Source organism: Periplaneta americana, chromosome 16 (genome assembly GCF_040183065.1).
Source record: "Periplaneta americana isolate PAMFEO1 chromosome 16, P.americana_PAMFEO1_priV1, whole genome shotgun sequence".
In the NCBI taxonomy this organism is placed as follows: Eukaryota; Metazoa; Arthropoda; class Insecta; order Blattodea; family Blattidae; genus Periplaneta; species Periplaneta americana.
Window position 1 is genome coordinate 151832871 of NC_091132.1, and position 13857 is coordinate 151846727.

The 13857-nt window shown below is 36.1% G+C and overlaps 2 protein-coding genes across 5 annotated transcripts in view; one reads left to right on the forward strand and one right to left on the reverse strand.

Annotated features, from left to right (window-relative positions):
- The window catches only part of LOC138691346 (zinc finger protein 665-like), a 474208-nt gene that overhangs the window by 397425 nt on the left and 62926 nt on the right, over positions 1 to 13857 (forward strand). The window lies entirely within an intron of this gene.
- Positions 1 to 13857, reverse strand: part of LOC138691344 (uncharacterized) — a 72950-nt gene that overhangs the window by 30127 nt on the left and 28966 nt on the right. For 3 of the 4 annotated variants that reach the window (XR_011329852.1, XR_011329851.1, XR_011329853.1), the window contains exon 4: positions 12166 to 12499. Coding sequence is in view for 1 of the 4 variants with exons in the window: in XM_069813229.1 (XP_069669330.1) it covers positions 12218 to 12499 (282 nt within the window). In the remaining 3 variants the exon portion in view is untranslated. Of the gene's footprint in view, positions 1 to 9290; positions 12500 to 13857 lie in introns of those variants that run through there. The other variant, XM_069813229.1, reaches the window with a different exon arrangement.

Below are 13857 nucleotides of genomic sequence, written 5' to 3' on the forward strand. Positions count from 1 at the left end.
TTTGTATTGTTAACAACTAACGACCTTGTTCCGCCATCTTAGGTTGCATCACAGCACTAGGCATCTTACCCCGATACTTGGGGAAGATGGTCACTTTTTTTCGAGGTAAGATGACAACTTGTTGCAGGAGTTTTATTTTCTTGCTTTATTGCAGGGAATGTGTAAACATTACGTGAGGTCCTCTGATAGAAGTCAGTGGATTGAGGACAGTCTTCAACTTGCGATGAAACATATTATAACAGAGGGTATGAACTGTTTTGGAGCATCGCAAGCATACGGGATTCCTTGCCGTACCTTTAAACGCCGCCTAAAAAGAATGATGACAAAAAATGTACTGGATTTATTCATTGTTTGCAGGAAGTGGTTTCACGAGTCATGCACACGGCAATAAAATATGTGCAATGACTGTATTGCTAAGTAGTGATAAACGAATGAAAAAGTGTCGTTCAGCTTTAGATTAAGTCAATTTTGTTATATGCATGTATAAAAGCAAGTCCAGGTAAAATGCATATATCAGTAAATCTGTTAATCGCATTTGCCATCTTACCCGACAGTCGGGGGAATATGCCTACAGTGCAGGCAAGAAGAAAACCTATATCTATAAACAAGGTAATTAATATTTTCTGTTTTTAACCAAAAATATAGTTTCAAAATACCTTCCAGACTTTGATATTTCAATATGATATTCAAAACTAAATGAACATATCTTAAATTTTCAATCAAAGGAAAAGTCAGGCATCTTCTCCCGATCCACTCTACCTTATGCAAACACACAAACAGTATCCCTTTTAATAAATATTCATACGCATATCAAACATATAATGCAATGATATCCATATAAAAATAGTATTAAATGAATGTCTTCTACTTGTGTAAGCCGAACTAAAATAAACGCAGAGACACTATTTTGTTTTCAATCAGTTTGATTAAGGAGGCATTGACATGAAACCCATTGCTATTTTAAACTAGTAAATCTTCTTAATTATCAGTCCTATCAATATTTTGTATGGCATGAAACTTGTTGGAAATATTTTAAGCAACATTCTCCTAAAAATAAATAATACGCGAAAAATTTCGATTTATTTACTTAATGTCCCTTGTATTCCCCCTTTTAAAGAAAATATTTTCAATGCTATATTAGAATATATATATCTAAGTGATAATTAATTTATTTTACATACCAGTTTTCATAATAATCTGTTTAGTTATTATCGAATATAAAGGTGACAGACATACAGACAGGCAAATGGACGGACAGATAGATGGATGGACAGACAGGCAGACATACAGCCAGAACTAAATAAAGAAACGCTATTTTCGGTTTCAGGGTAGTTCATTATATGCACACGTTAAAACCAATTTTCTTTTGCAATAGCCAAAATTACCAGAAACATTTAGGTTATAGTTTTATTAGTATTGATTAGCTACTGCATACAAAAATGCTCTTTTACATGATATAATAAACTGCAGGGTGTCATTTAAAGACTTTTGGGTACAACAAGAATGGATTTTTTTTTTCAATAAAAATAATCCTTACTAAATACCATGTTTCACGTGTCTGAGATTTTGTCCAAAATCACCTGATGACATATTAATTGCTATTAAGCGTTACTTTTCAAAAGCATTGTATATTATTTTATATCACCCAAGGTAACTTAAAAATAATAATAATCAGAGTGAAAAAGTTTATATTTCAGACGTCAAAATACTGTATAGGCTATGCAGACTTGACTATTGTAATATGCTAGAATTTGTCTTACTAACTTACACTTGTGGAAGAAATGGAGAACAAGGTGAATGGAAGGAGAAAACAGGATGAAAATAAGAACAAGGAGAAGACAGAAAGAAAGAGAAGACGAGGACTGCAAGGGGAATTCAAGGAGGAAGGGGGGAGACAAGGAGAAAAGAGTAAAGACAAGGAGAAAAGGGACAAATAAGAAGACCAAGGAAAAAACCAAGTAGAACAGGGAGAATAAAAACGAAAAAATTTGGCAGAAGAACAAGGGAAGAACTAGGAAAAAGACTAAAAGAGCAAGGAGAATAAATAAGGAAAATAAATATAGGAGAAAAATGTTAATGAAAGAAGAAAGAGGGGAATAATAGGAAAAAAGAGAAAGACAAGGAGAAGAATGTGAAGACAAGGACAACAGTGGGGAGACAAAGGGAAAAGGCGAAAATAAGGAGAACAAGGAGAAGTCAGGGAGAAGAAGGGGATGGAAGGAGGACAAGCGGAATAAAAAGAGAACATAGAGGAAGGCAAAAAGGAGAAGGTGAAACAAGGAGATTAAGAGGAATGCAAGGAGAAAAGGAGGAATAAAAGGAGAATAAGAAAAAGACAAGGAGAAAAGAGGAATAGAAGGAGAAAAAGGAAAATACGACGAAAACAAGGAGAATGCAAGAACACCGGAAGACAAGGAGACTAAGGGGAACAGACGAGAACAACGAAAATACAGCGAGAACAAGGTTAAAACAAAGATAAAAATGGAAGTACAAGCAGAATGAGGCACTGTGAGAAGAATAAGGGAAAGACAAGGATAGGAAAGGGAATACAAAGGGAAAAAGAGAACAGGGAGAATAATAGCAATTCGAGGAGAACATAAGAAGAGAAGGAGAAAAACACTGCAAGGAGAACAATAGGAATGCAGCGTGGAGACCAGGGGGAGTGGAAAGAGAACAAGAAGATTGCAGAGTGAACAAAGGAAAAACGGAAAAACAAAGAAAACACCAGAAAAACAAGGAAGACAGGGAACTACAAAGAGAACAAAGGAAGTCAAGAAAAATAAGAGAAAGACAAGAAAAAAAAATGAGAATAAAAAGAGATTAAAGTAAATTCAAGGAGGAAAATGAGAATGCAAAAGTAACAAGGTGAATGCAAGTGGAACAAGAGAAGTGTAAGGAGAAAATTGGTAATGCGAAGAGAACTATGGGAATAGAAGGATAAGAACGAACAGACGAGGAGAAAAGGGGAATATAAATAGTAAAAAGGAACTGAAGAAGAAAAGAAGTAGAATACAAGGAGAAGATAGAGAAAACAGGTAGAACAGGAGAAATGCAAGAACAATCGGAAAACAAGTAGAACAAGCAAAATGCAATAAGAACAAGGTAGATTCACTAAGGAGGGAAATACAGAGATAATAAGAGAAATGCAATGATAACAAGAGTCATTCAAGGAAAAAATATGAAAAATAAGGAGAATAGTGGATTACATGGAGGACAAGGGCAATTTGACGAGAATAATGTAATAACAAGGAGTAAGAAAGGAAAAACAAAGAGAACGAAGGGAATATAAGAAGAAGAGGAAGAAGAAGAAGAAGAAGAAGAAGAAGGAGGAGGAGGAGGAGGAGGAGAAGGAGGAGGGATAATAAAAATGAATAAAGGAATACATGGAGAATAATTATAAGACCCATGGGATTACAAGCAAGAAAAACGAATACACATAGAACAAAGGAAATATGAGAACAAATGTAAGACAAGGAGAAATAGAGTAAATGCAAGGATTACGATGTGGAATGAAAAGAATGAACTGAATACAAGGAAACAAAGGAAGGCAAGGAGAACAAAGGAATGACAAAAAGAAGATAAACATAAGGAAGACAAGGGATATACAAGGAGAGCATTGGGATTACAAAATTAACCAGGTGAGAAGGAGTTGAATTTTTATGCGACGGTCAACTCTAAAGTTAGTCTCCTCATTCTTCGTTGCACGAAAAAAATTCTGCATATCACATAATGTGTACCAGAATCAGGCTTCTGGATATTCCACCGCGTCCTTGGACTCATACATAATTTGCATGTTTAGTCAGCATTCCGAAGACTGGGTGGAATCGTAGGTAATACCAATTAGGCTCACTTACACGGCCAGTAATCCTGAAGATAATGCGGTAAGGAGATTATTTAAATGAGTGAAAATTATGTTTGATACTATTGAGTCTAGTTTCATTTTTCTCAGTCTTATGGAAATGCACTCAATCTCTTAATCAAGAATTGAGAAATAGATTTCCATTTCTTTCACCCACAAGGTGAAACTTCAGCAGTAGACTATCTGCAATTATATTTGAAAACAAAGACGATATTCCAGTTCTCTCTCAATGCATAATAATTGAAAATGGAGGTATGTGGAACAGTGAGATATAGCCTATAGGGGAACTGGGCCTAAAATGACATACCTTAAGGAAATCTTGAAAAAAATATGTATTCTTACCAAATTTATTTTGGCCAATTATATATGACTGATACTACAACATTAACACATATATTAAGATCAACAGAAAGTGGAAAATACTGACACTCTTTAACTGAAAGGTATGTTTGCAAATAGACAAACTGTGTCGTTTTACCCAAGTTACTAGGGTAAAATGACACACTTAAGTTAATTTTTACATAGTTAAAAAAAAAAAAGTTTGTTCTCTTAGATACACTTGCACATTCATTGTGTGCCCATGAGAACCATTTCTTGCACTGTAGCCATGTTTCTTCTGGCTTATATTGGCTGTAAAATTCATTGCAGTACAGACAAGGTGCATCGTTCTCAACATCACCATCGAAGTCACTCTCTTCATCTTGGTCCCCATTGCTTAGATAAAACTGAAGCTGTGTTTTTCCTCTGTTTGCTGAACGCCTTTCTTCTACAGCTCTTCTTTCAGCTTCCTTTAATTTTAATTGGTTAATAAAAGAGATGCTCGATTTGGGACCCTTCATGTGTTCTCTTTCTTCTCGCCACAGATCTCGTGCCAGAGGGAATCGGGGAGATCTCTTGCTGTGTCACATGAGCTGAAGGCCTCGTTTTGTGACGCTTCCGCTGCTGGTGCAGTTAGTGGTGATGGCTCTATCATATGTTCTTTTGCATTTTTGTTGTTGAACTGCTCTTCTGTGTTGCACCCTTTGGCTGTAGGGACTGCATTCGTTAGAGGTCTGTCTGTGGGCGCTGCGAGACTAAATAAGTGATCAGGAAATATGTCCGAATTGAGTGGACAAATTCCTGTTGAAGAAAATCCACCCAATGCATTGGTGATGGTTGCAGCTTTTCCATAGACTTCAGAAAGTAAGTCCGCAATTTAAAACTGTGTAATCACCCATCCAGGATGGTTCTTCAGCCACTTTGTAACGGCCTGATCATATGTTTCAAAGGCTCGAAGAAAGAGACATCAAGTGGCTGGAGTCACCATATAATGCATAATTTCACAGAAGTAATCACTAATCAGCCATTGTAAACAAATTTGACACCAATTTTGCAAATCGCTATCGCCTATAATATATGGCTTCTCATTTTCAGTCAGAAACATGCACTTGGGTAAAATGACATAGTATGTCATTTTAGCCAAGTATTTGGTATGTCATTTTACCCGGAATGAAGAAGAATAAGAAGTAGTGTTAGTACGACCTAACCTCTTTATGAATTTGGATATTGTAATGCTTTTTATAGAGGGAAATATTCATGTTTTCAGTCATGAACATTATTTCACTAATATCTGAAGCTTAAAAGGACAAAGAATACATAACATACCTCAACAATATTATATCGTCGTGCACTTTTTTCCTTTAGTTGCACCTGCTTCACCAAAAAGCGCCTTCGCTTGCTAAAACTTGGATGTAACCACTGTTTCCAGCTTCTGTGCACTATAGAGCTGTAAATTTAAACTCAGCTTACAGTGTTTTCACAAAACACATAGTATGTCATTTTACTCAAGTATGTCATTTTAGGCCTAACTCCCCTAGTAGTTTAAAATATTTTCGTCAATTTAGGAATTCTAATTCATTTTAGTGTACTTGTGCTGGTTTACCTTTCCTCATGCTGATGGCGTCTTGATATTTACAGAAAAACACATCTGGCGTAACATATTGCTTGAAACAAATTGAATACTTCCAAAAACTTTTGAACCACCTCAGGTACCATTTGATAACTAGCCTATTGGTCTAGAGCAGGAATGCAGACCTGACAAAGAGAGAGGTGGAAGAATGAGGAAAACATTGGTTTCCCTTCCACAGTCCACGGGCGTTGAATGACGTCTCCGTTATCCGTCCACAACTATGTGACGGATTACAATAAACTTATGCCTACGAACAAAATGACGAAAGTATTTCCGGTAACAATTTATTACACTAAACTTAAACAATTTCAGATTAAATTCATTGCATATCTAATGGTATGCAAATCAATACAATACTTTTGTATCTAAAAAAAAAGATTTGAAAGTATTTAGATGAACAATTTATTTCTCAATTAAATTCAATTGGTAAATGAACTTACGCCATGTATTGTCGGTCCCTATCACCACGGTATGGCGCGTCCTCAGGTTGCGGATAGATATGGATTTTTTTTTTTATTTTAGTAGGTTATTTTACGACACTTTATCAATATCTTAGTTTACTTAGCGTCTGTATGAGATGAAGAAGATAATCCGGTGAAATGAGTCCGGGGTCTAGCACCGAAAGTTGCCCAGCATTTGCTCATATTGGGTTGAGAGAAAACCCCGGAAAGAACCTCAACCAGGTAACTTGTCCCGACCGCGAATCGAACCCGGGGCACCTGGTTTCGCGGCCAGACGCTCTAATCGTTACTCCACAGGTGTGTACTGATAGATATGGAGGATAGCTGCGAATATATTGAATAAGCAGTAGCGGACTGCCGATAAAGTGTGGTCCTTCAGCTCGGGGGTTGGGCGAAAGGCTAACAACCCACCACCGTAAAAAACAACTTGTTACGAAACCCCGAAATTAACGTCGGGAGATGGGCAGTGCATGTAGCACATATATGCGAATCCAGAAATGCATATAGAGTGTTAGTTGGGAGGCCGAAAGGAAAAATGCCTTTGGGGAGGACGAGACGTAGATGGGAGGATAATATTAAAATGGATTTGAGGGAGGTGGGATATGATGGTAGAGACTTGCTCAGGGTAGGGACCGATGGCGGACTAATATGAGGGCGGCAATGAACCTCCGGGTTCTCTAAAAGCCATAAGTAAGTAAGTAGTAAATTAACATGATACTAAATTTTTAAGCAAATGGTATTCCTGTTGTAGTTTAGCAGATTAGGGTAACTTTAGTCATGAATATTTTACTATAAACAATTAGATAAAAAAACCTTACCGTCTCATTGGTATAGTACGATTGTATGCAAAAACCAAATCATTCATAACATTTGTTAAAGTATAAAAGTACTGTACAGTCATACTTCTTGTAAGTAAAATTTACTGTATTGATCTGATAATAGAAAGTAAAACACGTCTAATTCCTCATGTGAGTATAAAGGAAAATCATTCCTGCAGTCAACTTAGCTTTAATTACAAAGTGCGTCAGATTTCTTCGTTCTCTCTTTCTTCACCAGTTTCGTTATATTAGGCTATATTGCCTGAGAAGGGAAATCAGATGTGAAGCTGTTAATTTCGAGCGATTTTCGCTCTTATTGAAGTTAATTTTCGAGAATGTTGCCTCACATACATTATGTAGAACCAAACACAGAACTCATACACGCTTTTTGATTGTTCTGAATACAGAATTATTAATTTTCCCATTCTTCTTTAAACTGGTATTTTCCGAACGACATTGCGATGAATTCCACCAGTAGACAGTGAATACATACCCTCTCTACCTTATCATGCGAATGACTCAAATTGATGAAAAGAATTAATGACGTAATCTGGTTTATGACATATGCCACAACTTGTGCTTAGGTTTTCATGCCTTGTCTAATAAGAATTGTATAAGTGTTGGACGAAAAATAATAATATAGGAAATTGTAGCGTAAGTAATTAGTAGGCTGATTATTGAAAAGAATATGAGGCAATGGTTAAATGGTTCCCAGTTATTGGTCTACCAAACTGCATCTCATTTCTTGTTTATTACAATTTCTCTGAATTTTCACGTCACTTCCCAGACAATATTCCGATTCTCTAAAAGTTTCTTAGTATAATAGTTCTTGAACTTTCAGTTATTTGTTCGAACAAGAAATTCTGTACGGAATGCGTTTCTTATTTTTTCAGTTACCTGTGACGGCCGATGTATAGTATGTGGCTCCATTCCGGAAGTGTATAAATTTGTCTGTCTTGCAGTAACAATTCCTCTCTCAAGTGCATTATTACAGAAATTATTTTCTGCTCCGAAGAGAGTAAAGATAAATTTCCCAAGACCGGGACTAAATGTCTGTTTGTTAGTTAGAAAAATCGGGAGACAAAAACAGCATATCCTCCGCATGGAGAGAAATATAACGTAACAATGAAATATATCATTATTATTGCATAATTATATCATTTGTTGTTGCTATGACATTTATTGTACATCTGTGCGTATGCACGCAATAAAATAGCTCCAGGGAATTTCAAAAATAAGAATTTCAGAATACGACAATTTACTCCCGGTCGTGCAAAAATAGTATACATTACGGGATCGTAACACTATCTTTTCCTCTGTACATTTGTAGCGCGAGGGATAATATATCTCGGGAAAACTGAAGCGTTTCTCTCCTCTAATATAAAATAATATAATGTGAAATCAGTTCTTCTGTATGGTTGTGAAACATGAAAGGTAACTGTACAGATCTCTAGAAATCTCCAAGTTTTTATAAATCGCTGCCTTAGAAGGATCCTAAATATTTGGTGGCCAAACACAATGTCAAACAAAGAGTTATAGGAAAGAACACAAGAAGAGCAAATCAATATACAGATAAAACGGAGGAAATGGGGATGGATTGGCCGTACTCTCCGGAAAAAAAATTCTATTGAGAAAGAAGCTTTAAGATGGATCCCCCAAGGCAGTAGAAAGAGAGAAAGACCAAAGGTTACCTGGAGAAGAACAGTGGAAGAGGAAATACGGAATGCAGGAACATCATGGTGCGAAATTGCCAATATCGCTCAGAATAGAAAAGGTGGCGAAAGTTTTTTAGGCTCTTTGCTCCAGTGGGAGATACAAGATGATGATGATGACGACGACGACGACGATGATGATGATGATGATGATGATGATGATGATGAATGTAAAATAATATATACTAGTATGTAGTTCTCAGCACTAAACAGATTATCGGATCTTTTTTTATTGTGAATTGAAAGGCATAGGTTTTAACACTGAAAAGAAACCTTGTTTTGTACGAGAAAGTGAAGAAAGAAAAACAATGAATTGAGCTGTCTTACGTACAATAACAATTAATTCTGTGCTCAAACACTTCAAGGGTAAATAATGCAAAAATCATCTTGTTTTTCATTTAGTTCATTCTTTCAAGTTTGTTATAATTATTAAAATTTTGATGTCATAATTATAGCAATTGAACAGAAAATGGATTGTACCATTCTTAGCAGAGTAAAACTTGTGTACAGATACGGAAATACAGTGTGAGTCGAGTCTTGGTAGCAGTTCCCCCGAATGTATGCAACGAACTTTGCAAGACTGTCCACAAGTAGTATACACTTAGGCACTCTTGTTTACTGCACATGCGCAGTATGTTATAACTGGAACTTAAAAAATTCAAGTGGCCCAAATTCTGTTTGTGTGTCTGTACAATATGTCGTGTGAAGTATCAGTGGTGTTACAGTAAATTTGTAATGTCATGATGAGGACCCTAAATCGGCATTAGTAATCTATTCCGACCTCTTACACATTGGACAAAGTTGCCCCTCGCCCAGAAAACGGGAGAAAGGCAGAAAGAGGGTACCTCAGATAAAATGAAACATACTGATGCAATAATTTATTTATATAAGACAATGGCTTTCAGGAGACAGTTAGCCTTAACTGGCGTGTATGTTGCGTATGCGCCAAGTATAATATAGAATGGACCAAAGTCTTGATCCATTTTCACGATGATAATATTTTCGTTTTTTTTTTTTTTTCAGAATATTCATGAAGTATGCTTACTTTAGATAGACGAGTAGCGATTGTTTTCGATTAAATAATGAACAAGTGCGGAAAAACATTGAAAGAAAAATTAAAAGAAAAATAGCGCCTACTAGAGCCAATATTGGACTTCTAGCCAACAAATTCAAAAGAAGAGGAAGTGTTCGTATGATAATCGTTCAGATGGACCGCAGACTTTTGCTGATGATCTACAGCTACGAAATTAAAATTTGGAGCGAGTTTTGATGGGAGTCCACCTGTATGTAGACAACAATTTTATAAACGTGCTTACCATTTTTAAGCACTACATCATGTAGACAACGAAAATTATCTTCCCTGTCAGACTAAGTGCCATGATAACTATTTGCTAATAAATCTGATGGAAAACACCATTTTCAGCGGTGGCACCATCTTCCATGTTTGTGGTCATGTGAATAGATACAATGTCGAATATAGACCGAAGAGCAGCCGAAAGCTGCTTATGAGCGGGAAATACATAAATTTAAAGACAATGTGTTTCTATGTGTTCCATTTATGTTCATGGAATCTTCAGTTACTGATGCCTTCTACTCAGACATGCTGCAACAATTCTTGGAACCACAGCGTAGTCAGTAGGGAGTTTTACACTTTGTGGTCTCTTAATATGTCCATCATATTGTGCTTGGCTATCTCAATGAAACCTTTCAGAATCGTTGATAGTCATATCTCCATCAAGACTTTAAGCGTCACGCTCATGGGAACTAATTCCAAAGGATTTTTTGTGTTTGAGTTTTATTAAGTCTAACGTGTATAAGACAAAGATTCGTGACCTTCACCAATTAAGGAAACGAATTAACGAAGCAGCAGTAGCCATTACACCACGCATGTTTCGCACTATTTTCAGAGGAACGGTAGATCGTGATATCAATGTCTTGAAATAGAAGGGAGTCAGGTTGAACTCCACTGAATAATAGGTTATATAATGTAGGCACGTGACCAATACCGGTATGTAACATTCAGTATCTTTTATGAAAGCATTTGATAAAATAGATCGAGGCTACTGGTCCACTCTGTATATTAATGTTTTCATGCTTATGACTGGATCATCACATTTCTGTTAATGAATAAGCTCAAACCAAATTTATTTTACACAAGAGTCCTGGGTTTGTTCAAACCATTTTAAAGCACATATATGTTATATAAAATACATTAAAACAGAAATGAATCGGTCGAAGCTGAAAGGCATTAAATCAAAATTGGACTTTTCTTATTTAGGATTACTAACTATTTAAGCAAGACCTATGGATCGGCTCAAGAAATAATTAAACTGTTGCTACTAGAAACGTAAACGGAGAAGGAAAACATGAAGTCATTAACTTCCTGGCTTTCAGCGCCGCGCCGCACCATGCGAGGTGACCAAGCAGCCGAGCTGCTGCTTTTCGATTCCCATCAATCCCGTGGCGTTGTGATAATATCCTTGTTTGAGTAAACAGTAATGCGAATCATAAGTGATGTTGTGTTTTTCACACTACTTTACTCTACTTAGCTTGTATTCTTCTGTATCATAAGAGATGTAATTTATTTTATTCTGTTCATTTAATTTTGAAATTGCTAGCATCAAAATCTGAAAGGGAATCTTGCAAGTTCAGCTGCCATAAGTGGCTTTGTATGTTTTACCCTACTGTACTCTACTTAGCTTGTATTTTGCTGTATCATAAGAGATGTTTTAATTTATAGCAATATGTTCATTTAATTTTGAAATGGCCAGGAACAAAAACCAAAGGGAAATCTATATGTTTTAACCTACTTTATTCTACGTAGCTTGTATTTTGCTATATCATAAGTAAAGTTGTAATTTATAAAAATATTGTCATTGAACGTAGGAGTTATTTATGATACGAATAAGTATAACTAAACTTTCATGTAACATTTAAATATGTAAAGCATTTATGAAATGTAAGTAGCAACCACAGAGCTAAAAAGGATTAATTCAATTTTTCTAAATAATTTTTGAAATGTGTATTAAGCACTGAATTTATCTTTCAATTGTGACACACATAAGCTAGGGAATTATTCTACAGCTTAACGTAAACATTCAATAAATTTACTGGTTTTCTTCACGATATAATGTTTTTTTCTTCTCTTGAAAAGTTTCAAAAATTTAATTAATGCCCTTCAGCTCCGACCGATTCAAATATGTTTTAAGAATAGAACAAAGGACGAACACAATACTTATTATTTTAATTGGAAACTTTTATCCATAGTCCTACAAATGGCTAAAATATTACAGTACGTAACTTTTAATTAGATATTATCCAAGATTCACAACAGCAGTTATGTTTTTGTACTGAACGCGTAATATACCTGAGTTGAACGTGGATAGCAAGGAATCTTGCGCGTCCACTCGCTAGTTGCACTAAACTTCTTGCACGCTCCTGATACCCTTGATGTACTGTCGCAGCGCATACTTGAGAATGTCGCCGAGTTCGGAAGGTGGCAGCACCAGGTACAGAAGCATAAGCTGGGGCAGGTGTGAGTGTCTGTGACGGTTGTGACGTTTTTTGTGCGCCTCCTTAAGTCGTTCCCGCCACTCCCTCCGCCTGCGCAGCGCTTTGCGCAGAATCCGCACCCAGGTCCACAATGCTACGCGTAGTAGATGATGGCGCCACCACCAATGCCACAGCAAGCGTACCAAGGGCTGAAACAATAACACGTTACTACTAACTGTTCTGCAATCAAGGATGTTAATGGCATTGACCCACGGATTATTTTTCAATATCATTTTAATTTTTATTTATTTTTTCATTCCATTTAATTGCTTCCTATATGTGTACTGAAATGTTGAAATAAAAGTAATGGAAATAATTAATCCCTTTAAGAAATAATTCGCTTTAATCATTTGAAAGTGATCATGTTTTTTTTTTTTCTGTGCTACCAGAAATTACGTGGTGAGGTAGCAGTCCCCATCACGCGAAAGATAAATCAAATAATTCATATCTTTCAATCATCACACAACACAGTTTAAAGGTCTTTTTTTCACTATGTTAATACATTTTAAGTTGCCCATATTTAAACGTTAATCCAGAAATTCTGCGAAACTGAACAAACATTCAAAGAAAACTGACCTTACTAATGATTAGAATTTGAAACAGCATTTTCAACAATTAGATCAGAAAATCTGGATGTACTTCTTACAACTAACTAAAAGGGTTATTCCAACAGCTTTAACGTATAACTGTAACTTATCTCAGGCCTCACGATGCCTGCATGCCCTCTATAAGACACGTGCTTTCTAAACTTCACAGGTGCACTGAGACTTAACACGTAACAAAGAAAACACATTATTAAAGGAAGTAATTATTCTTCCGTAAGGAAGTCTAACGTTTGAAGTTTTTCCCTAACATGTACATGAGTTCGTAGATATACCCTTCTGAGTTCTTTAATAAAGTCGGGTAAAGTTTTTGTTTTGTTTTGCAACATATAATAAATAAAACCCATGGCAAGCCACAATATACTAAAATAATGAGGAGTCTGTGGTACGTCCAGGTCAAAAACGATCCGCAGATTTGTGTTCGGGTTCGTTGCCTTATGCACATTATTCAGCTGTTGCTGAACCCATAGCCAAATACCCCTTGTAAGATCTGAACATATTGTTAGTCTGTGGGTAATTGTATCAATAGTCCCACATTTATTACACTGTGGAGTTGGGACAATGTGGTACATGTATTTTCTCTCTTCCGTCATAATTATCCCATTAATTAGCGCATATGTCTCCCATTTCCAACTTGATGGTATATGTGGTATTTTAAAATATGACCAAATCTTCTTCCGGTTCTTATTAGGAAATTTACATTGTACACTCGGTAAGCACCTCACTTGGTCTTGGAAGTAGCTGTAGATCAGTTTAGTTGTTATTTGTTCTGCTGCAATATTTGTCTCTTCCAAAAATTTGTTGGCGTCAGTGGTAAGTTTTTTCAAAGACCTAGTCATACTGGATGCATGCACTGAAGCAACATAGTTCGATATGCGCACTAGAGTGTCTATATTGTGATCAGT